This window comes from Rhinatrema bivittatum, chromosome 3, assembly GCF_901001135.1.
Source record: "Rhinatrema bivittatum chromosome 3, aRhiBiv1.1, whole genome shotgun sequence".
NCBI classification, from domain to species: Eukaryota; Metazoa; Chordata; class Amphibia; order Gymnophiona; family Rhinatrematidae; genus Rhinatrema; species Rhinatrema bivittatum.
In genome coordinates, this window is record NC_042617.1 from 163,704,003 (window position 1) to 163,727,972 (window position 23,970).

A 23,970-nucleotide genomic window follows, 5' to 3' on the forward strand; every position below is an offset into this window, starting at 1 on the left:
GTTTCTCTTTGAAAATCCTCTGATAGATCAGTGCCATGGGGAAAGAAGGTATAGGCATTTCAAAATGTAATGCCTGCATTTACTATACTAGATAAGCCTTGACTCCACTCCCAGTGCTACTCTTTTTCTCCACTTTAGTGAGGGAGACAGTTTTAAAAGGTTTTTTTTCTGCCTTTGAAAATTGCCCCCTAAATTAAAATCTTTAGACAGAAGCTGCTCAAAGTTCATTAGAGCTTTGTTTGCAATCATAAGAACAATATTGTTATCCTAAATATACTGTACATTATGGAAGTTGATGGCGGCAAGCCTGAGTCACAGATATGAGAAAGGACTGATAATCTGAAAATAATTGATTTTAATATGTACATTGAGCAGGCGTCGTGGCCTGCTCCCATGGGGACAGAGAGAGGAGGTAGGTTGTCTACGCAGGGGCAAACCTTGGAGAAGATGAGTGGTTCAGAGCCGCTGTCTTCTGATTGAGGCAGCTGCATTCCCTATGGGTGTTGGTGGCCACCAGAATTTCCCATATGGAAGCAGGAACCAGGAAGGACCCAAAGACCAGAGCTAGAGCAGGGTCCAGGATTAGAGCAAGAACCAGAAATGTAACCAGAGACCTGGAATGGAGCAAGAACAAAGAAGCATAGGGAAATCCAGACAGGGAACGGGCTATCATAGAGCAAACTCTTTGTGGACTGTTGGATCAGCAAAGATGTGTCAGGCTAGAGCTCCTTACATATAGCCCTCTATTTGGGACATAAGACATTAGTGCCATGCTGGGCAGACCATTGAGCCCAGCATTCTGTTTCCGAGATGGCCAGTCCAGATCACAAGTTCCCATCAGATCCCCAATATTTGATCTATTTATTGTATTTCGCTCCCAGGGTTATGCACTGGCTTTCACACATCTATCTGGCTAATAACTGGTTATGGACATTTCCTTCAGGAACTTATTCAATGTTATTTTGAACCCTACTTTGTTAGTTACCTTGATCATGTCCTCCGGCAACAGATTCCATAGCTTGATTGTGTGCTAAGTGAAAAAAATACTTCCTACAATTTGTTTTAAATTTGCTGTTGCTAATTTCATGGAGTGTACCTAGTCCTAATGTTGTTTGAAAAGGTAAATAACCATTCCCTATTTACCCATTCCACCCCACTCATGATTTTATAAATTTCAATCATATCCCCTCTATCGTCTCTTTCCCAAGCTAAAGAGCCCTAATCTGTTTAGCTTTTCTCCATAAGGGAGGTTTTCCCTCTCTTTTATCATTTTTGTCACCCTTCTCTATACCTTTCCCACGTCCACTATGTCTTTTTTGAGATGGAGCAATCAAAACTGCACTCAATTCTCAAGGTGCGGTTGCACCTAATGCTGGTCCAATAGGGAGCCTCCAGAAGTGGGACTCCCTAACTTTACTTTGCTTAAAATTGTCTGCAGGGATCTTGCTGATTCAGAGTCCCTTGGCTGCACTACAGGATTCCCTGGACTTAAAAACCCAAGGCCACAGATCTAATTCCTGCTGCCCCTAACAGAAGGTTATGAGCTGTAAATGACAGCACAAACTTATGAACACAGCACAATGGTCTCATGTTTAGAATGTTATTTACTTATATCAGCATATTGGTCTAATGTATATGATCAGTGTTTTAAAATATGACAGAGAAAATTATGAGCTGCTTGGGTTTATTTTTAAACTTTTTGATAATATTCAGTTAGAGTAGTTAATGTGTCTGCAGTTAACTTGATTTTTAGCAGTGCATTAAATGTACACTTTTCTATGATTATTAGGTTGGTTTTCTATTTATTTTTCTCTTTGTTTGAATTAACACTGGTAATACAGGTGAGGCCTGCTGGTGGACTATACATCCTGCCTCCAAACAGCGATCGGAAGGGGAGAAAGTGCGTGTTGGGGATGATCTCATTTTAGTCAGTATTTCTTCAGAAAGGTACTTGGTAAGTAAAGAAGGAAAACATTATTTTTCATTCCTGAATTTATTGGAATGAGTTTTAATTCATTACAGATGGACAAAAAGTAGAATATGTGAAGCCAGGATGAACTTTCTACCAACTTATCTTTAACACCCGGGATGTCTAAAGGAGCATAGCACCAAAACACAAAAATGACAAAATTAAGAGGCTGATTCACTAAGGTGGGAAAAACCGTGGAAAACCCACATTAATAATGAATAAAACCAAGGAATAAAATGGGCTTTGCAAATTATTTTTCAAATTATGGGGGTAATTTTATAACTAACCACATAATATAGACAACAAATACATACATGGATAAGTTACACCAGTTTTCACAGCCACTACATATGTTTCCTTGAAAATTATCCCGCCTGACTGGGCCGCTATGAAAATGTGTTCGGCATGCACACAGCCTGGCCACGCACGTATATGCCAGTATTGGCTCACGCCGGGGAATTAAAATTCCCCCGATAGTGTGCAGAGCCTATGAGGGGCGGGAGCTTCGGCCATCACTCAGTCGTGACATGTAGCTGCCAGATTTAAGGTCCACGTTAGTAGGGATGTGAATCGTTTTTCAACGATTAAAATTATCATCCGATAATTTTAATATCGTCTTAAATCGTTATAGAACACAATACAATAGAAATTCTAACGATTTATCGTTAAAAATCGTTAAATCATGTTAGTGCGCACTAACAGCAAATGATACAAATTGACACTTTCCAGGTCAGTAAAGGTCAGTTAGGAATGAATATGTATTCCTATTGGCTGGCTGCCCTCTTATCTATTGATGTTACCAAGGTTCCCACTGAGGTGATGGTTGGGGGGATGGTTAATGGAAATGGAAACTCAGGAACACTAACAGAAAATGATACAAATTATTGACACTTTCCAGGTCAGTAAAGGTCAGTTAGTAATGAATATGTATTCCTATTGGCTGGCTGCCCTCTTATCTATTGATGTTACCAAGGTTCCAACTGAGGTGATGGTTGGGGGGATGGGAAATGGAAACTGTTGGTAGTTGACAAAAAAAGTAATGTGATCAGTCAATATGACTAGAACTTGTGCCCTATTCCTGATACCAGGGGTGTTGTGATCTTCCTGCACTCAGTACCCTATCCCTGATACCAGGGGTGTTGTGATCTTCCTGCACACAGTACCCTAACCCTGACACCAGGGGTGTTGTGATCTTCCTGCACACAGTGCGCACTAATCAGAAAAAACGATTTTTTAACTAAAAAATCGTGCCAAACACGATTTTCTTCTCCTGCCAGACGATTTCAATCGTTAAGACGATAGGGCACACGATTCACATCCCTACACGTTAGCCGGGTTCCACAGGTAACCCTGACCAAAGGCTTTGTGGTGTCCGAGCTGAGTTGGAAAGTGAATTATAAAAATAGGAGAAAAATCCCCCGTTAGTTGTGAATGAAGGCTGATTGCACTCTAGCCCAATAGAGGCTGATTCTGATCGAATTGGAATGTCAAAGGAGCAAAAAACGTTTCTGCAAAATCCACCCCTTCCCCCCAAGAAATATCAAATTTAACAAACTGTTTCATGGAACTTGCAAGCTGGTGCTTGTGATCATTTTTTTGACATGGAAGCAACTTTTCATGAAGTTTTTTCCCCAACAAATTTTGCTTATAATTAATCTTCCAGATCATTTTTTCCAGGAGGTGTTGCAGGTATGCTCAACAGTTCTGCAGATCATTTTTCAAATGTGTGCGTGTTGAAAGAGGTTTTCTCCCCCCACTGCCCCCCCTTGTCTCTTCTCCCCTTTTCTCCTTGCATCTGATCCTTCTGCCTCCTTCCGCCATGTCCCCTGCTTCTACCAGAGGCATCGCTAGGCACTTAAAAGACTCGGAGATTGAGTCCATAGGGTCTCCCCCCCTCCAAGGTTCTGATAATTAACAGTCATTCTCTCCTGAGAATGAACCTTTAAAAACACAGCACACTAGTATAAATGAAATCCTTCTCGTCTCATAAAGAGCAATTTTGAAAAATCTCGCCCTTACTAGCTGCTGATTTTTACAATGCACGAAACCACAAGTCAGGAAGTACTGATCTGTGAGTTCTGAATATATTCGCTGTACCAACAGAGAAGATGCAGATTGGTTGGCAGTGGTGGGAGGGACCTTTCTGCTTCTGGTGGCCTGGTTTTTGGCATGTGTGGCCACTGGAGTTATACTCCACAGCCAAACAGGCCCCCCCCTTTTTTTTTTAGGAATATTGATGTTAAAAAAAACAAAAAAAGATTTATCTCTATTAATCTCATAATCACTCCTGCTTTCAAAGTATTCATATACATTGAGGTTGATATTGAACCACAGGCAGTCTGCCCTCGTTATCTGGATAAACTTATGTGGATAACTTAGAGGGGATATTCAGCAGTGCAACCGTGTCACTGAATATGCCCAGATAAATCAAAATTAGCCGGCTATGTTTAGGATTGCCTTGCAGCACCAGCAGACTTATCTAGGTAATTTAGCTGGATAATGCTGAATATCAGCATTATTTGGCAAAGTTAGCCACCCACTGGAATGCCCCAGGTTTATCCAATTGAGTTTTTATCTACATAAAAAAACTTAACTGGATAACTCAGCAGCTATGCATGCAGTGGGAATTTCAGATCCTGCCGTTGTTCTGCTAAGTCTGCTTTGAATATGGACCCCATTGTGCTTGGGAAAGCATCCCCCTGGTGAAAACTTGAAATGAAGGAATTTCCACTGATTATTTTTGCAGAAAATGTTCAGTTGCAAGAGCATTGAGAGCTGACAGAAATGCGGGGTCATTTCCTGCAGTTCAGGTTATAGATTGGTTGAGTTACTTTTCTCTTTTGCCATCTCTGAAGCTGTTTTTTTTATTTGAAACTGCCTGTGAGAGAACCCAGGGTGGTTTTACTTCCGGACTGGCACAAAAGCTGTCGGATCCCAGGGTAATGTGCATTCTGATGTAATTCAGTACTCCTGTGATGGATTTATAATGCCGACAATTAAGAGTGTCAACCATAATTGGTTTGGTTTGTGTAATGCAGAGTTCTGACACAGTTCCAGATAAATGGCTTTATCTGGTAGCTACCTGGGGAATCTGGAGATGGGAAGAAGAGAGCTGCATTGTGTTAATTCAGCACATGGAACTACAGTAGATCGTAGAATCAACATAGTTTTCCTTCAGGGCTGCTTGCAGCAGTGCAGTTTTCTTTGTTTGTTCCAGTTCTCAGTGCCCTGTAGAATAAAATATAAGCAGGATGTACGTTTAAAGGGTTTTTTTTTTATTAACAGACTAGTGTCTAGGGAATATCGTGTACACTGTTTTCTGATGTTGTGTTTCACTTTTTATTTGGGTCATGCCAGAGGTTTTTTGCAGGCTTGACTTTTGAATTGAAGCTTATGTAGCTGATGTCTGCATATAGATCTGAACGATGGTATCCCTTGGAGCTGCTATTCTCAATTCAATATGAATACTAGACAGAAGGGAGTGCAGGTAGTGGTAGGAGTGGATAGTGCGGTTTATACATGGGAGAGATTTTAATATGCACAATGTGGCATTAGCTGGGACTCTGCGGAAAGAGAGCTGTTTAGAGACTGGTGGTGGTGACCTTCTCCCATTCAAGAAACTGCATGTTATTAAAAACCCGCTGTGCATAGACCAGTATATTTGTTTTTTTTGCCAACTGCCCTAACATAAATTACTTTTATTTAATGTCCCAGTGATCACTGATGTTTTATCCCTTTTTGCAGCACTTGTCTTATGGCAATGGCAGCTTACATGTAGATGCAGCTTTCCAGCAAACCCTTTGGAGTGTGGCCCCAATTAGCTCAGGAAGTGAGGTGGCCCAAGGTAAGGCCTTTTCAACTTTTATCAAGCAAATTATTTTGTACAATTTTGCAATCCTTTGACAAGCCAGAGGCTTCCTAGTTGGTTGAAATAAACTTGCATTCAAAGGATTCTTCATGCAGGTTTCAGTCAAGCTATGGAAAATGCTTTCAGTGGAAGTGGCTGTAATCACGTCAGCAAACATTTGTAAACTTTTTAAACTTACGTTGTGTATGTAATGGTATTGGTAGGTATGCCGCTTTTTACATGTTTTAAATTCAAAGATATAGAGGGGTAGATTTTATAACATGCGCGCGCTACCTGGCGCATGCACATGTACGCCCGATTTTATAACATGCGCGCGCATGTTATAAAATCCGGGGTTGGCGCGCTCAAGGGGGTGCACAATTGTGCACCTTGCGCGCACCGCCTTCCTCTGTTCCCTTCCCCCTAGACTGACCTTCCCACCCCTTTCCTTAACCTTTCCTCCCCCTAGCCCTACTTACCCCCCCCCCCAAAGTTTTATACTACCTTTTGCGCCTTCCTCCGGGCAGGCGCAAGTTGTGAGCACTGGCAGGCTGCTGGCACATGATCCCTCGACACAGCGGCAATGGCCGCTGTGTTGCAGACCTCTGGCCCCGCCCAGGACCACCCCGCCCCTTTTGTAAAGCCCTGGGACTTCCACACATCCTGGGGCTTTATGCTCGCCATGGGCCTTTTTAAAATAGGCCCAGCGCACGTAACCTTTTGAAAATCCGGCCTTTAGTGTGTTTATCTGGCTAACAGGGTCATTCAGGAAAATGCGTTATGGCATTAATACACGCGATAACGCATTAACGCATGCGTTATGAACAATAACGTGCGGCACAAATGCAAATTTTTTGCAGGGCTGGGATGAGTTTGGGCGGGATTTAAATAAATGAGGGGCAATATCACCTGGTTTTAACACTGGAAATAATGACACCTTTTTTCCTGGCATTAGGCTGTGCGATATGCCGGAAATGGCCATAATGCAATTTGTGATAAATTTTTTAAATTGCATTTTGGCCATTTCTGGGCTGGAGGGGGGAGAGGGGAGAATGGAGAGTGGAGTAGAGAGAGAAAGAGAGAGAGCATATCTGGGGAGGGCCTCACTGTTTGCACCTATTTATATCTCTGTAGGAGGGCCTTCTAATAGGTCGAGGTGAGGTGGTGTTGGTGGTTTAGGGGCCAGTTTCTCATGTAGAGTGAGATGTACGAACAGCACAGTAACCTTGGTGATGATTTGACATCATTTGGAGTGAGGAAAGTCTCACAAAGATGAAATTTTATATGTTATCTCACCCTAGCTTGATGATACCCTGTTATAGAGTACATCAAGCTAGGATGAGAGAACATAGTAGAAATTTCATCTTTGTGAGACTTTCCTCACTCCAAATTATGTCACGTCATCACCAAGGTTACTGTGCTGTTCGTACATCTCACTCTACGTGCTAAACTGGCCCTAAACCACCACCAACACTATTGTACTAAAGGTGAGAGAGTGGATTTCATATAAATAAATAAATATAGACATTCATATAGCTTATGGGGTGCACTGGATTAAGTGGATCCACACAGTTTCCAGGGCAGCTTCTCAATGTCCTGGACTTTCCTTCCTCTCACACATCGTCTATACCAGCCTTTGGGAATACCAGGGTTCATCTGGCAGGGAAAAGGGGGAGGTTCAAACTGCAGGGCCCCTGGTAGAACAGTGGGTGACACAATCTTAGATATGTCCTTACACCCAACTCTCTCTCTTTCACTAATTGGCAAATACTCACAATAGAAGAGTCATCTTGGAGGAAAGGTACTCTTGAATAAAGCAGAGTCAAAAGATGGTGTTCAACTAAAATTTACGTTAACTTAACACTAGGATTGCAGAAATCATGAGCAGCAAAATAAAAATCGTAACAAAAAAGCAGGGGTTTCTTTGTCCATAGCACTTCCTCTATTTACTCTTCTTTCTGTAACCAAACCAATTTCCAATATCCCTTCCCTGTGGAGGGTGGGAAATCTTCAGCAATCAGCATAAGGCAATAGGAAGAATGGAAAAAAATCTGCTTGCTCTAATAATTAGATGTCTCCAAATATTCTTCAGTAGACCTTACAAAAATCAGCAGCCTTTTCCCACTGTTTACGAATCGTGGGATAAAACAGCCAACTTTTGATTCCTATAGCAAGGCGATATAGGTCTTACTAATGGCCGCTGTCCTGGCTGGCCTCCATCCCACCCCGCCCCTCCCAGGCCACGCCTCCTGCCCCGCCCCTTCTCCAGGGCCTGGCAGTTGTGCACATATCGGCACTTGCGTGCATGGCCGGGCCCTTTTGAAAATGTGCGTGGTGTGCAGGGTCCAACCACGCACGTAAGTGCCAATATTTGCGCTCATGGCCATTTAAAAATGTGGCCGATTGTGTGTAAGAGCATGTGCACAAGAGAGTAGGTGCCTTTTGAAGAGGAAATGTAGCTTTATGCACGTGAATCTCTGCACGTTGCTGGCCTCCTACCCATGAATTTCAAAGTGAGCTTATGTGCTTGTTTGCTTTGAAAATCCTTGGTAGAGTCTGTATAAAAGACTTTATTGACATGCAGGCTATTTGAAAATGACCCTGTTTGAGTCTTTTATGAATGTGGCGTTCTGCCATTTTGCAGCATTGATATCTTGTTCTGAAAATGAAGTCTTCTGTTTTGTTTTGTTTTTTTATGAACATGGATTCTTCTGTTTTATTCTATTATAATTTTACCTTGAACAAAGTATGCAATTTTTTTTAGCACGTTTGGTTTTTCTGTGCAGACACTATGAATTGCTGTCACCTCTGTATATTTGCTTCTAAACAATTCTGCATAGTTGTAATCGGGGCCATGCGATTCTCACCCCTTTCTCATGCCATGGATTAGGTCGATTGACTAATTGCTGTCATTTTTTGTTTTAATCAGCTAAGTGCTGTCAGACACCATTAATGATGAAGGCTTTATTTGGGAACTGTAAGTGACTTTTTTCTTCTCTTTTTGTTCAAGGATATTTAATAGGAGGTGATGTGTTGAGGTTGCTGCATGGTCACATGGATGAATGCCTCACAGTCCCATCAGGGGAGCATGGAGAAGAACAGAGGAGGTGAGGCACTGAGCTGAAAGCTCAAAACTTATTTTATAGATTGGCAGTTGAGTGGTCATGACAATAATATTTTTCTTTCTGCTCTCTTCCACATGGCAACTTTCATGTAACCCAGACTCGGGAGACTGATATTCAAAAAACGTGGAGCTCCTAAATGTAGGCACTTAAGTTAGGGGTCTATTGTCATTTAGCTGAAAGTTAGGGTTGAAAATTCACCTAAATTTAGAGCCCTAAACCTTGGAAACCCTAATTTAGGTCTGCAGTTCATTTACCTAGATTTAGATGTCTAGTGCTGAAAACAATTACTAGGCACCTAACTTTGTTTCCCCATCCTAACTCCGCCCCTGAAGCCACCCACTTATTAGGCTCCTAAATTTAGTAGTCTAGTGAGGCTGGGAGCCTAAACTTAGGGACTCAGCCCTAGTAAATTTTCAAGAACATACATAAGTTACACCAATTTTCCCAGCAGATTTACATGCCTAAGTCTGCTTTGAAAATAATCTCACCAAATTTATTCACTCACATTTCTAACTGCTGTTAAATACCTGGAAAATGTTCGGGAAGATTTGTGCACTTGTTTTTAAAAATCCAAAAGTATGCGCATTAGCCCAAACCCTTTCCAGCTCCACCCATGATAAATGCCTTGGTTCAGTCTGGCTAAATGTGCATGGCGACAGGACAATACTAATGCAAATTTACCCACTGTTTTATAAACCTCGCAAGTATATGCAGTCTTGGATGTAAATTGTAATGTGGGGGAAAAAAAGGTACTGTAGAGGTGTTCCGGAGCAGGGTTCTGAAGTACGGATGCAAGTTACTAGGGGTGGGCCAGACCCTGTCACATGGTAGGGGCAAAGGGCAGCCAATGCCATTTTGACTAATGGCAGCTGCTGACCTGGGAGCCGGAGGTTGCTCCTGGGCCTCCCACTAGACCACCAGGCATTTTTGGTGAGTCCTGGGGAGGGGGTTCGGGAGGGCCCGTTGGTGGGGGGGGGGGGGGTGGTGTCTCAGATTTTAAAAAATGGGAAAGGTTGAGGTGGGTTCTGTTTTGTTTTTTTAAACTAACTTTTTTTTTTTTGGCACCCCCAAAAAACGATAGGAAAAACAACACAAAATGTCATGTTTTATTTCTATTGTTTCTTTTTATTCATGAAATGCAACAAAATAAGAAATATCATCAGTATTTCCTATTTCGTTGCAAACAAATGCACACCCCTATACATTACTAAACTTGTCCAAACAGTTTCACACCTGCTAAATGACTCGCACAAGTGATATCAGACTTGACTTTTGTCTGCAGATTTTGGGTGGGAGGTCTGGGTGAACTGAGGTGTCAGAGAGAAGTGCTAGAAGGTCTGGGTAAATTGTTAAAGGTCTGGGTGAACTGGTGGAGGTATTGGCTAACTGATCATACCAAATATGGGGCGAATTTTAAAAGGGTTACGCGCACCGGGCCTATTTTAAAAAGGCCCGGCAACGCGCATAAAGCCCTGGGACACGTGTAAGTCCCGGGGCTTGCAAAAAGGGGAAGGGGCGAGGCATGGACAGGGAGGTCCGGGGGGAGGGGTCAGGCTCCTTGCACAGCGACGATATTTGCTGTTGTGCCGGGGTTCGTGCGCCGACAGTTGGCTGGCGCGCGCAACTTACTTCAGCCCCAGGGCTGAAGTAAGTTTTGTGATTAAAAAAAAAAACAAAACAAAAAACGACAAAGGTAAGGGGGAAAGCGCGGGGGAGGTAAGGGAAGGTGGGGTAGGGGGTAGGGAACAGGGGAACACAGTGCGGCTCGGCGTGGGCAAGGTGCATAATTGTGCACCCCCTTGCGCGCGCCAACCCCCGATTTTATAACTTGCGCACGCAAGTTATAAAATCATGCATACATGTGTGCGTGCTGGGTAGTGCGCGCAAATGTACGCCATGCGCGCATGTTATAAAATCTACCCCTTTGTGCGCAACTTACTGTTTTCAGAATGGTGTACATTCTGTCTGCCTTGTGTTTAATTCTGCATTATTATGTGCAAATTGTTACAATAATTTTGCACGTAAAACACACGTAAAAATGGATAGAGAAAATATGCATGTTCAAATCTGTGCTCATGCTGAAACAGATGTGCATACTTTTACAGCAGAAATGCACTGTATTTTGTACAGTGCATGGCTCCTGTCATACAGTTTATAAAACAACATAAATCTCTGTTGACCCACTTGAGTGCTTAAATTGGGTACCGCAGACAGCTTTGAAAGTAATTTTCTGTGTGCAGACGTATTAGCAGGTGTAACTTGTGCGGGGATAGATTTGACAGGATAATTTTCCAAGCGAACTTATGCGCATAAATACACTTTGAAAATTTGTATAACTTATTCGCCAGCTAATTTAACATGCAGGGTTACAAAATTATCCTCTGATTCATTTGTTGATTTGATATCTTTTTAAGTTTATTATCAAAAGGAAAATTAATATGAAGAAATACACTTGAAACTATTTATTTATTGATTGATTTTGATATTTTCTTTTTTCGCTTTTCTGGCAGCTTCCTCTGGCTTCTTTGGGATTTACTTATCCCCAAAATTCTTTGGCTCCATTAGCCTTCATTTGCAACTATCTGGGGGTGGGGGGGAGGTACCCATGTTTAACCCTCTCCCCTCTTCCTATGTATCCCAGCCATCACAGAGACAGCCCTTGGCCAGGGCAGTTGAACTGACCACAACTCCTTCTGGGACTCAGTATTGTGTATGCCCTGCATCTAATCAGTTGGGTGTTGCTTTTGCACCAGTGACCGTGAATGCTGCCTGTGCTGGCCCCTATGAACAGAAGCTAGGCTTGGGAATTGAATGTGGTTTTCTGACACTTTGCATTTTTTAAACTATTGCTTCAGGAAAATTTCAGTTGATCTAATTAAGTAGTTGCTTGGCTTACGATTTCCTAAATCTCCAATGAAAGAAGACCTGTATGTATTCTTTAAATTTGGAGAGAAAAGGGAATTTGGTAAAAACAGGGACGGTCACTTTAAAAACGACCACGTGGGCGCGGATATACATGCGTGTGCGCATCCGAGCGCACATACGCAGGAACTTTAAATCATGTGTGCACTTGCACGTGCATGATTTAAGATACACCTATCATGCATATGTGTGCTCCTAATTTTAAGTGGTTGCACGAGAAAGTGAGTTCACTTATCTTCCATAGGATTTTGTTGGCTTTAATGCACATAGGTAAGTGGATTTTAAAACATGCTCGCCTGAGTCTTTGTCTGCTTCCAAGCCTGCGTCTTCATCTAATTCCTACGTCTGACCACATTGTGTTGGTGGTCTCAAGGAAGCGTGCATGTTCGGTTGAGGATCAAGGACGTCTCACCGCTAGGGCACACATCTCTTGTCCCACGCTGGGGAGCACCCCCTGGTGCTCCCTTCAATCTGCAGCACAACAGGAATGCCTCCAACATGCCCTAACTCTGCTCACGTATGTGCATATATGTGCATAATAGGGCTGTTTTAAAATATGAATTGCTCATGCTCAGCCTAGATACTCACTTATTTGGTCCTGTTAATGTGAGCAACTCTTTTAAAATTAACTAAGTTTTTCATCATGGCAGAAACACTTGTGCAAAATGTCTACCTAGGCAGATTTTTCCACCATGGAATTTATCATTAAAACTTTTGATGAAACAGACCTAAAGGACAAACTTTGCTTGTCAAATTGCATGCTGAATGGCATGGATCTGGAGAGTTTTGCTATTTTTGCTAGCTTATCTAGATTTATTTCAAATTCATGCCAATGGCAAATAAGTTTAGAAATTTCTGATACTTGCAGGCTACTTGTGCATTTTGTTTCTGAAAGGAGAATTAACTTTTTGCACATCCGTAGAGGTAGTAATGTGCAATATTGTTGATCCTTTGGTATCAGGTACAGGAAAATAAAGTCATGTATTTCTTATGTTGATTTTTTTTCCTTTCCAAAAATTATACATATGCTGGTATGTGTGTAGGGGCATGTTTTCAATAGGGTACCTCACTGCAAAGATGCGCATGTACCTTTTAAAATATTTTTTATTTATGCAAATACAAATTACATTCATCAAGATAACTTGAGAAAGAAATTCACAAGCTGATATAATAAAATAACAACACAAGACATAGATAATTAATAATTAATTATTAGCTATAGATAATTGAATTCCATCATCACTGTCCAATAGGAAACAAAATGAATTTATAAAAGAAAAATCAGACAGTACAGCTATTTCCTGGGAAAATAATTTAAAAAAAGAACTCAGAATTACACCTACACTGGATCTTCAGGTGCATAACAGGAGGATCTGAAGATACAAATTTATTAGCAAGAGTAAAAGAAAGTTGGCTAGATTTAAAAAAATACATACATAGTATGATTATATTTAAAACAACATTTGCAAGGGAACTTAAGAAAAATTTCAGAATGCTTTCTTTTGAGTTGATCTTGTTACATCCAGGAATGCCGTAATCTTACAACTGATATGTCTATGGCAGTGACTGTTATAGTCTATGATTATACATAACAACTGATTATACATTAACAACTGATTATAGTCTATGGCAGTGACTGTCAACCCAGACTTTGGGACACACATAACCATTTAAGTTTTCAGCATATCCACAATGAATATGCATCAAGTAGATTTGCATGCACTGCCCCCACTGCATGCAAATCTAGCTCATGTATATTCGTTGTGTGTGTCTTTAAAAACTGTTTGGCTGGGTGTGCCCTTAGAACTGGGCTTAGAACCCCTGTGTGACATAGGGCCTCATTTTCTAAAGTATCGCAGGCCTGCGATACTTTAGGTAATGAGGGGCGCGGGGCCGAAACGGGGGGCGGTCCTGCGCTAGCCGGCAGCGATCGCACCACCGCAATGCGATCGCTGCCGGTTTCACACCCAATAGTGCCACCATAGAAGGTGTAGCTATTGGGCGTGAAATAGGAAGCGAAAAGGCCCTTAACTTTTCGTCGTCCGTGGCGTCTTCGCGGAGTCAGCCCCGGTGACGCCCCGACTCCTCCTCTTCCGGGGCCGACTCCGCCCCCATCTTGGTATCACACGCGATAAGGGACTTTTCGCGTCCGAAACGTCCCTTATCACGTGCGATCCATCTGGTAAATGACCCCCATAGTGTCACTATTTTCACCGTTAAACCTGTGCAGGACCAGACTGGTTGCTTGGTCCACCTTAAAACCCACAGAAGGAGAGAGCTCTGTGGGCGAAACCGTGCGGGGAGGGAGAGTCTTGAGGGTAGGATCAGCTAGGAAAGATAATAATATAAGCCCAGCTGAGTTCAGAAGGCCCCTGAATTCTCCAGGAGAGGCATCTCCTGTAAAACTATCCTGACCAAATGAGAGGGATTGAACATACCCTATCTAGTCTACAGCCTCTGACAGTGAATATTGCTGTGGTAAGGCAGTTTGCATTCTGTTAAAGTGCTGTGTAAATAAAGTGAAAATTACATTAGAAAAGGTTGGAGTCTGTGTGGCTTTGTGCCTCTAGCCTGGGAAACACCGCTCGGCTTCCCACACCCTGGTCTAAAAGAGCAACTTTATCACTTTTCCTGTCTTCCAATGTAAAAAATTTGAAAAGCTCTTTTCTTCATTTTATTGTTTTTTTTTATTTTAGTTTCTATGTTTTGTATTTTTTATTTGTTTTATTATATTGTAATTATTGTGTATTTTTGGATTTTATGATTTGTTTTTAGTTTCATTTTAATTAGATTTTTTGTAACTGTTGATCTGTTTATTTGAATGATTTGTTTGTGTTTTATTGAACTGGAATTATGTATGTTTTATCTGTAAATCATTGTGACCATTAGAATGGAGGCCAATAAATATTTTATAAATAAATAAACAAGTCATGTAGTGCTGCTGTAGCCTATACCATGAGAGGGAAATATGAAACAAACATTCAGAAGTTAATTTTCAATAGTGGGTGTAAATCAGCAGGTACATGCAGAAGTGTACAGCACTGCATGTGTCCAGTAGAGCTATAATGATAAGTAAAAATTAGCAGTGGATGTGGGGAAAGTTATACCTGTATTGTATAAATTGTGTGACATGAATTTATAAAATACATATCTACTCCCTTGACAGTATGTGCGTATGTTTTTCTAGGAGCACAAGTTTTTAATGTAGGGAGCTACCTGTTTTGTACACCTGTTTTACACACACACACATTTTATGCATGAAATAATTGTAACATGGGCACATATTTACTGCTGGTCATATGCAGAGGCAGGAGCTGTTTTATTAAATATGTGGTACTCCATTTACCAAAATACTTCCCTGTGCATGTACCTGTAATCACCATGTAATCTAGATCTCCTACCCAAGCAGCTGAATTTTAAAATGGCTGCGCAAGTAAATATTGGCACTTATACATGTGGCCGGGCCCTGCGCCTGCATTTTCAAAAGGGCCCGGCCATGCGCGTTAAGTGCTGATACGTGCACAGGTGCCGGGCCCTGAAAAAGGTGTGGGCCGGGGTGTGTAGTCTGGGTGGGGAGGGGAGGGGCAGGGTGGAATGGAGGCCAGCTGGGACAGCGGCCATTAGCCTCTGTTTTGGGGAAGCGCACGCCGGCTGCTGGCTGTCATGCGAATGTTGCTTCTGCTCCAACGGAGCAGTAAGTACAAAAATAAAAAAATTCTTTTAGTTAGTTAGGGTGTAGGGGTCAGGGTGGAGAGGAGAAAGAGAAGGAAGGTTAGCAGGGGGAGTAGGGAATTTCCCTCCCAGTCTGCTCCTTAATTAGAGTGGACTGGGAGGGAACTGGGGGAGGCCTGATTGCGTTGCTGCACATAATTTGCTAAAACTCACTCCCATCATGTGTCGCCCGCACATGAATGTGCAGATTATAAAATCTGGCGCACATGTGTGTGCAGCCCACGAATTTTATAACATGCATGTTATAAAATCTGTACATCTTTTAAAATCCACCCCAAAATCTGAAGACTGAAGATAAATGCAATTTCATTTTGGTGACTCAATTAGAAGGTGTAAAAGCATGCCTACAAATTTGGTAATGTATGTGTGTAAACAGCTTATAAAATACTAATCTGTGCGTGAACTACTGAATCCCGTTCCGGAATGCATCTAAACTGCCCCCTTTTATTTTTTCATTTACATGTATGCGTGACACTGCTAGTGTGCACATACGTTAGGCTTTTGAAAATACTACTTGCATGTGTGCATGTTATTTGCATGTGCAACTTCCAATTTTAGGCACTGAACGCTTTTGAAAATTACACCCTCATTTTGGAAAAAAGCACTAACTGTTAATTCATTCTTCTACAGGAGACTATAACACTTGCTTCTTTTTTTTTTTTTTTAAATGGCTTGGGCCTGACCACAGCACCTGCATCATCTTTCATTATGTACACCATGTCTGTTATCTTCATGTAAGCATCCTTATCCTTCCGGTGATTTTGCAGCATCACCCTCCTCTCTCTGTCACTTACACACCACCTCCACTTACAGATCATCACTCTCATCTGTCATTCAGATCAGTAAACAACACACGTCTTATTCAAAACAGTAACAGACACAAAAAGTCAATTAAATATAATTATTATTAAATATTTATAGAATAAACAACACCATTAAACATTTAAATGCACCTGCTTTGCTGTAGGCTCCATCAGCGGCTTATGTGGCTGGCTGTGGCTGGGTCCCACTCTCTCGATTCCTGGTGCTGGAGAGGGTGGGAGACCTTTCTCCTTGCTCTAGCTTCCATTTCTCTTCCAATCGGAGCAATAGGAGCATGATGATGTGTGTCCAAAAGCAACAGTTACACAACAGTATTTATCCCTATTCTTAAATCTCATCACACAGTACAGTAAGTCCATGACACCTTGTGAGGCATTGCTCTTCTCAGTAAGCTCTTTGGGGGGGGGGGGGGAGGCTTGACCTTTTCCATGCTCAGAACTGAGGTATAATATATATGTATAGCCATAGATTCTATTTGATATTCACTGAAGAAGGATTTTTAAAATGACCATTGCTTATTGGAAAGGGTACGTATGATAGTGGGGTAATATCCATGCTGTTTATAAATGAGAATGTTTATGTGGAACTAGCAAAACTGAAAATGGACAAAGCCATGAGACTAGATGGAATATACCCTGGGATATTAATGAAGCTCAGAGAAATTTGGGCGAGTCTGCCGAATACCTTTTCAATAGATCTTTGGAAATGGGTTTGGTTCCATGAGAATGGAGCACAATGATTTCTATCGCTCTTTATAAAAGTGGTGATTAGTGCCAGATTTAGGATTTGGATGCCCACATGCAGGATTGGAGAGCAGAGGATGGGAGACCCTGGAGATCAGATAGTGGGTGAAGGCCTAATTTGACTCCACTCCCCTCCAGAGGCCTAGAGTGCCATAGCAGTTCCGTTTTGAAGTAGATTGCTGGAGCAGGCTCCTCCTAGGCACAGTTGCACTCCTCTGTGGCCTGGGTAGTAGGTGTCTTCAAAATTTGGCACCTTTAAGCAATTACCTATGTTGCTTATGCCTAAATCTGGGCCTGTGTTAAAAGTGAGGCTAAAACAATAATGGAGTTTAAGAGGGTATGAGATAATTACAGAGGATTAATAGTTGCTAAAAGTGGAAAGAATAGAAAGTACAACCTAGCAGTTCATTGTTCAGCATTTATAGTGTCATACATACCTAATTCAATCATGGTTGTTGGGGCTGACAGAATTGATGGCCAAGAGGTTAATATGAAATGTTAAAAGTCCAGGAAGTAACACAGGCATGCAAGGACTGGGTTGTCTGACAGGTTGTGATGGTAGAATTGTCTGACAGCTGGGTCTGTATGGCAAGCTGCTTTTTCTGTAATAACTCTAATGGTTTTGGAAATGCAGGTGCTCATGTAGCTGGGTCTGTCTGGCAGGCTTCACAGAGGACATAAGAGGCCATATAGTTGGAAAATTCCCATGCTAATTTTGTTGGCTATTTAAATTATTGCAGTGCCTGTGTTTAGGAATTGGAAAGGTGGGTGCTGGAGAGAACTAAATGAGGATCTTGCATATTCTTTTATTGAAGATGGTGGAGTACAAAGGGGGAAGGCAAAATAGACCTGCCTAGATAAGGAGAAATCTTGCAGTTGGTCACATTCTGTGGCTGCAGCTGGGATATATCCTTAGTAGTGTGGACAGGATAACTGGGCAGTCTAGGTGGATCAGATGATCTTTTTCTGCTGTCATTTGCTATGTTACTATTTTCACTTAAAAATCCATTTAGAAATCACAATTCAGTTCTATAGCTTAAACTATCAAAGCATTTCAGACATACATATGGGGGTAGATTTTTAAAAAGTACGCCCGCATGTACTTTTGTTTGCGTACCAGGTGCAAACAAGAGTACGCCGAATTTTAATAGATACGCTCGTAGCTGCGCGTATCCTTTAAAATCCGCGCGCAAGGCTGTGCAAAATCGGCAGCCTGTGTGCGCCGAGCCGCGCAGCCTGCCTCCGTTCCCTCCGAGGCTGCTCCAAAATCGGACTGGCCTTGGAGGGAACTTTCCTTCCACCTCCTGCACCTTCCCCTCCCTTCCCCTCCCTAACCCCCCCAGCGGTATCTAAAACCCCTACCTTTGTTGGAAAAGTTACGCCTGCCCGAGGCAAGCGTAACTTGCGTGCGCCGGGCCAGCGCGCCATGTTCAAGTCTGGGGGCTGGTCCAGAGGCTGTGGCCATGCCCCGGAACGCCCCCGGTGCTGGCACCACGCCTCCGAACATCACGCGCCCCCCCAACACGCCCCCCCCAGCAAAGCCCCGGGACTTACACGCGTCCTGGGGTTTGCGCGCCGCCGAGCCTATTCAACATAGGCTTGGCGCGCGCACAGGGACCTTGAGGCAGGTTTTCGGGGGTACACGCGTATCCCTTTGAAAATCTGCCCCATGATGTGTTAAATACCAGCCAGCATAATTCTGTACAGTGAAAGTAACCCTTTTTCTTTTTTTTCAATTGAAAATTTTTATTGAAAGTCAAAAGCTACAAAAACATACATACTTCCTCTTCTCTCGAAGACTCTCGTGAAGTTACGTCAGGACAAGGGAACCATGATCCTAATAGCACCTCACTGGCCACACCAAGTGTGGTTTCCAATACTTCAGGATCTCTCCATTCGCAGGCACATTCCCTTAGGAAAGGATCCGCTTCTGATCACTCAAAACGACGGGTGCCTGCGCCACCCCTATCTTCAAGCCTTGTCCCTGACGGCATGGATGTTGAAAGGTTAATCCTTCAGCCACTTAACCTTTCTGAACCAGTTTCCTGTGTCATGATTACTTCACAGAAGCCTTCCACGAGAAAATCTTACTCTTACAAATGGAACAGGTTTGCATCATGGTGCTCTTCTCAGTCCCATGACCCCTTTACCTGTCCAATCATGAAGTTTTTGGACTATCTCTGGCACTTATCAGAGTCAGGTCTAAAAACTTCTTCCATCAGAATGCATGTCAGTGTGGTAGCCGCCTTCCATAAAGGTGTCGGGGATGTACCCATATCGGTCCAACCCCTTGTAACACGTTTTCTGAAGGGCTTGCTTCATCTCAAGCCTCCACTGTGTCCTCCGGCCCCTTCTTGGGACCTTAATCTGGTTTTGGGTCGGCTCTTGAAACCACCATTCGAGCCTCTTCAATCCTGTGATCTTCGCTATCTCACATGGAAAGTGATTTTCCTTCTGGCAATCATTTCGGCTCGCAGAGTTAGTGAATTACAGGCTCTAACGTCTGCAGGACCGAGCAGTACTCCGCACTCACCCTAAATCTCAATCAATCCATTATACTACCTACCTTTTTTCCCAGGCCCCATTCCAATCCCTTGACTGTAAACGGGCTCTAGCATTCTACCTAGACCGTACAGCTGCCCACAGGGAAAGCACTCAACTGTTTGTCTCTTTCCATCCTAACAATTTAGGGCAGCCTGTGAGTAAGCAGACTCTCTCCTCCTGGTTGGCGGACTGTATATCCTTTTGCTATCAGCAAGCGGGCATTCCATTTCAAAACCGTGTTAAAACATACTCTGTGAGGACCATGGCGACTTCAGTAGCACACCTACGATCAGTGCTGCTTCCTGACATTTGCAGGACTTCCACTTGGAGTTCTCTCCATACCTTTACAGCCCATTATTGCGTGGACAAAGCCGGAAGAAAAGATTCCATCTTCAGCCAGTCTGTCTTGCACAACCTATTTACAACGTGACGTACAAACACCCTTCCGCCAGCCCAGTGGGATTCAGGATGCCCTCGGCCAAATTTGTATCCCATTCTTAGTGTCTTGCACACCTGGGTACATTTGGTGCATTTCTGGAACATCCTCAGCTTGGTACTCACCCATATGTGAGGACTACCATCCTGCTTGCCCTGTGAGAAAGCAAATGTTGCTTACCTGTAACAGGTGTTCTCACAGGACAGCAGGATGTTAGTCCTCACAAAACCCACCCGCCACCCCGTGGTGTTGGGTTTGTAACGTTTTCTTATTTTATTTTTTGGCACTACCTGAAGCTTTTAAACAAGACTGAAGGGGGACCCCTGCTGGCTGCAGGGTTAGTGCCATGCTGGGCATGCCCAGTAGGCGCCAGTCAAAGTTCTGGAAACTTTGATAAAAGTGTTCCGTGATTGAGGTCCATCCTGTGATGTCACCCATATGTGAGGACTAACATCCTGCTGTCCTGTGAGAACACCTGTTATAGGTAAGCAACATTTGCTATCTCAGGGGGTAAACCACCCGAACTGAAATGCACTCCTAACCCGAGACCCCTGCAAACTTAATCATAAAAACAATGTGAACCAACGTGAACCCTGAACAAGGAAACCAAGACTCCTAATAATAATTGCTCTTCAACCCTTGATTATCACTTGACAAAAGCAATGAACACAGTAAGCCTGAATGAAAAATATTAGGCACAAAGTTAGAAAATACACTTTTGCTCATAACCATGAAATTCAAAAAGTTCAGCCTTTATCAGACATAGTTGAGCTGGTGTCTACAGAATGGCTCCACAGTCTGCAGCATCTTTCGCTGACCCTGTGCCATTTTGGAAAAGAGTCCATTTTGACCACGTTGTCTGTAGCTTTAGGCACAGAAAAAGGAATGTATAGATTAGCTTGCTTGAAGTCATTCTCAGCATCTGCTAATGATTTAACCTTATTTGAAGTGCCCTTCACCACAAAAGAGACACCAAAGGTCCATCTAAAGCGGATGTTCTCCGCTCACAGCACTGTGGTAGCCACTTTCAGTTCAAATTGTTTTTGCAGGGTAATGGGTGCCAAATCATTAAAAATGTGAAGTTTATGTCCCTTCCAGAACCACTCATTGTGTTATCTTGCGGCCGCATACAATCACTCCTTCAGGGTAAAACTGTCTAGACAGAATGCAGTATCCCTAGCTCGGTTGGCAATTTTAGGGCCCAGTGCCCTGTGAGCCCGCTCAATTTTTATATTCGGCTGCCACTCCAAATCCAGAGCCAATACAGCAGAGGCAGAGGAGAGCAAAAGCTGGCAAACTAATGTTATAGCCACTAAGCAATCTGATGTTATAGCCACTAAGCAATCATTATGTTCTGGCGACTCCGGAACACCTCATATTCTTAAATTGCAGTGCCTTGAACGGTTTTCCAGTTCCTCAATTTTCTCTGCAAGCAGCGCTTGCTCTGTTTGCAAATTTGCTTACATTGCCACCACCCTCTTAAGTGAATCTTCCTGGCTCTCCACACAGATGTCCAGATCATCGACGCGGGAACCCAAGGCCGCTAAATCTTCACGTACCTCAGAGATAGACGCTAGCAGCTCCATTTTATGTTGTTTTAAATCTTAATGAAGTTTCATAAACCAGGTCCTCAACTTGTCCCACGGGGGTAAGTTGGAAGGGCCACCAAGTGAGGGCTCCGATAGTGATTCTGTAACAGGCGCTCCGTTTCCTGTTTCAGGCATAGCCTGGGCGCCATTTTCCTCCAACAACTCCACCGTGTGTTTGGTGAATGAAAATTGTTTCAGGTCAGCTGTTTTTCATTTAGAGGCCATTGGAATGCTTTGGTCAGCAAGGCAAACTGAATAAAGTTAAAAAAAAGGAGCAGATGGCAGGGCTTCACAGAGGATGCAAGCGGGGTGTTGCAGGAGCTCCGAAGCTAGGCTGTCATTCCTGTTGATGACATCAGCATCCCCTCAAAAAAATTCTTCTTCTATGAACTCACCAACTGTTAAAAACTCCTAAGAGCTGGTTGTCTAGGCTTCTTAAAGAAAAATTCCCTACCAGCTTTTTGCTCTCTAATTACCCTATTTGGTGTCTAAGCTCTGTCTTCCTGATGGCATTCCATTCTGTGTTTTATTCTGTCTTCTTCTCTGCCAACTGTTTTATTTTTTTGTGCATCTTTCAATGTCCTCATTACTTCCACCTGGTACCCCCAGGCTAGATTACCTTGATACTATTATTCCCTGGAAGCTTTGCCAAAGACTGACATCATGGCCTCCTCTAGAGCTCCTTTGAGTGACTGGCTGCTCCAAATTTTGAATAGGCTCACTTACACATTTTCAGAAAAGAAGTGAAATATGACAATGGGCATAATAGCTGTAGAAAAGTGTAAATAGTGAAGCTCTAAAACACCTTTTCTGTAACAAAAGGGAAATGAAAATTTGTAAAACATTGATGACCACTTGCAAGATCACAAGAATGACTGACAGAATTAAATATCTACCATCTGTAACAGACGTACATGGAAAACATCATTGTTCCACAATATACTACCAGTGCATGCATAAAAAATGCACAGTAAAATTCTGGGCAATCACTGGTAATAAGCAAAACATTGGCAACTGTGACATTAGGGATATTTTGGTTTGTTTTTTCGTTTTGGAGGTTTTCCTTTTTGTTTCTTATGTTCATTTAATGTGCTTTTTCAGTTTATTTCCTGAACCGATAAAAAACATTAAATGCTAATACCTCCTCGCTCTTGAAAAAAATTGAAATGGGTCTCCTGGAGACCCTTGGATTATCCTCCTATCTCAACAGAAGCCCTGGGGCCTGTGCCAAGCCCCTCTGATCCTCCTTCCTCCTACAAAATAGGTCCAGGCCTGGGCCTTACCAGCTGGGCCTAGTTGGCCCCGTTCGACTTCCTTCTGCTCTTAAAAACATCAGTGGAGCCAGAGTACAAGTACTTCCCTTGTCCCCACTTCCCTGCTCCCTTGTGGTCCTGTGGTTTGAAAGGGCAGGAGTGATGCCCAGTCACTCACCTTCTTCAATGCTCTTTAACAATGGCAATGCTAGCCCTCCTGAATGACGCTGAAGTACCCGGACTGAAAATGGCCTTATTTGTCCTGTTTACTCATTTAGATAAAATGAAATCATATCCTTATCTGACACTCAGCAAACACACACATCAGTCATTCTGCCACAATACCAATTATTATACACAGATACATAATTTCACACTTGCGTATGAACGCACTCACCTGCATGGTTATGCAAGTTCTTGATGACAACTGAAAGAACTTTTATTTATTTATTTAATGGATTTATTATTCATTCATTCTCTCACTGAAGTACTCAGAACTTTACTGCAGGCTGATGTTACGGGACTTTCATTGCTGCCCCATTCTGGAGTACTTTCCAGCTGGTGAACGCCTACAAATATTGAGGTATCCTGTTATTCTGGGGGCATCCTGCTCCTTTTTCATCATCGTAGGATTCCTTGGCTTCTTCCCCTCCTACCTTTGGAATGAATTGAATGCAGGACTTAGATGGGAATGTCTGGTAAAGAGGGAATGGTGGCCTCTGGGTTATAGACAGAAGCTGTGAAAGGAAGGGCATGAATAGTATCTGTAGGCCTTGTCCTTTTGGTGTACTGGACTGATTTAATGGCAGCGAGGAGAAAGCAAAGTTGCTTATCTGTCTCTCAAACAGGAAAATATGTGCCGATACATGGTAATAGACATAACAGGGGTTGAATTAGTACAAGTTTAAAACTTGTGAGCAGTAGCACCAGTCATCAAGACTTCAGCCAGGGCAACTCTCCATTCATGCATCTTTCCAATACATTTATA

At 42.7% G+C, this 23,970-nt stretch overlaps 1 protein-coding gene across 1 annotated transcript in view; it reads left to right on the top strand.

Annotated features, from left to right (window-relative positions):
* RYR2 (ryanodine receptor 2) overlaps positions 1 to 23,970 on the top strand; it is a 1,771,220-nt gene that overhangs the window by 562,507 nt on the left and 1,184,743 nt on the right. The window contains 3 exon segments of the mRNA XM_029593907.1: positions 1,842 to 1,954; positions 5,714 to 5,813; positions 8,827 to 8,923. Coding sequence (XP_029449767.1) covers positions 1,842 to 1,954; positions 5,714 to 5,813; positions 8,827 to 8,923 — 310 coding nt within the window.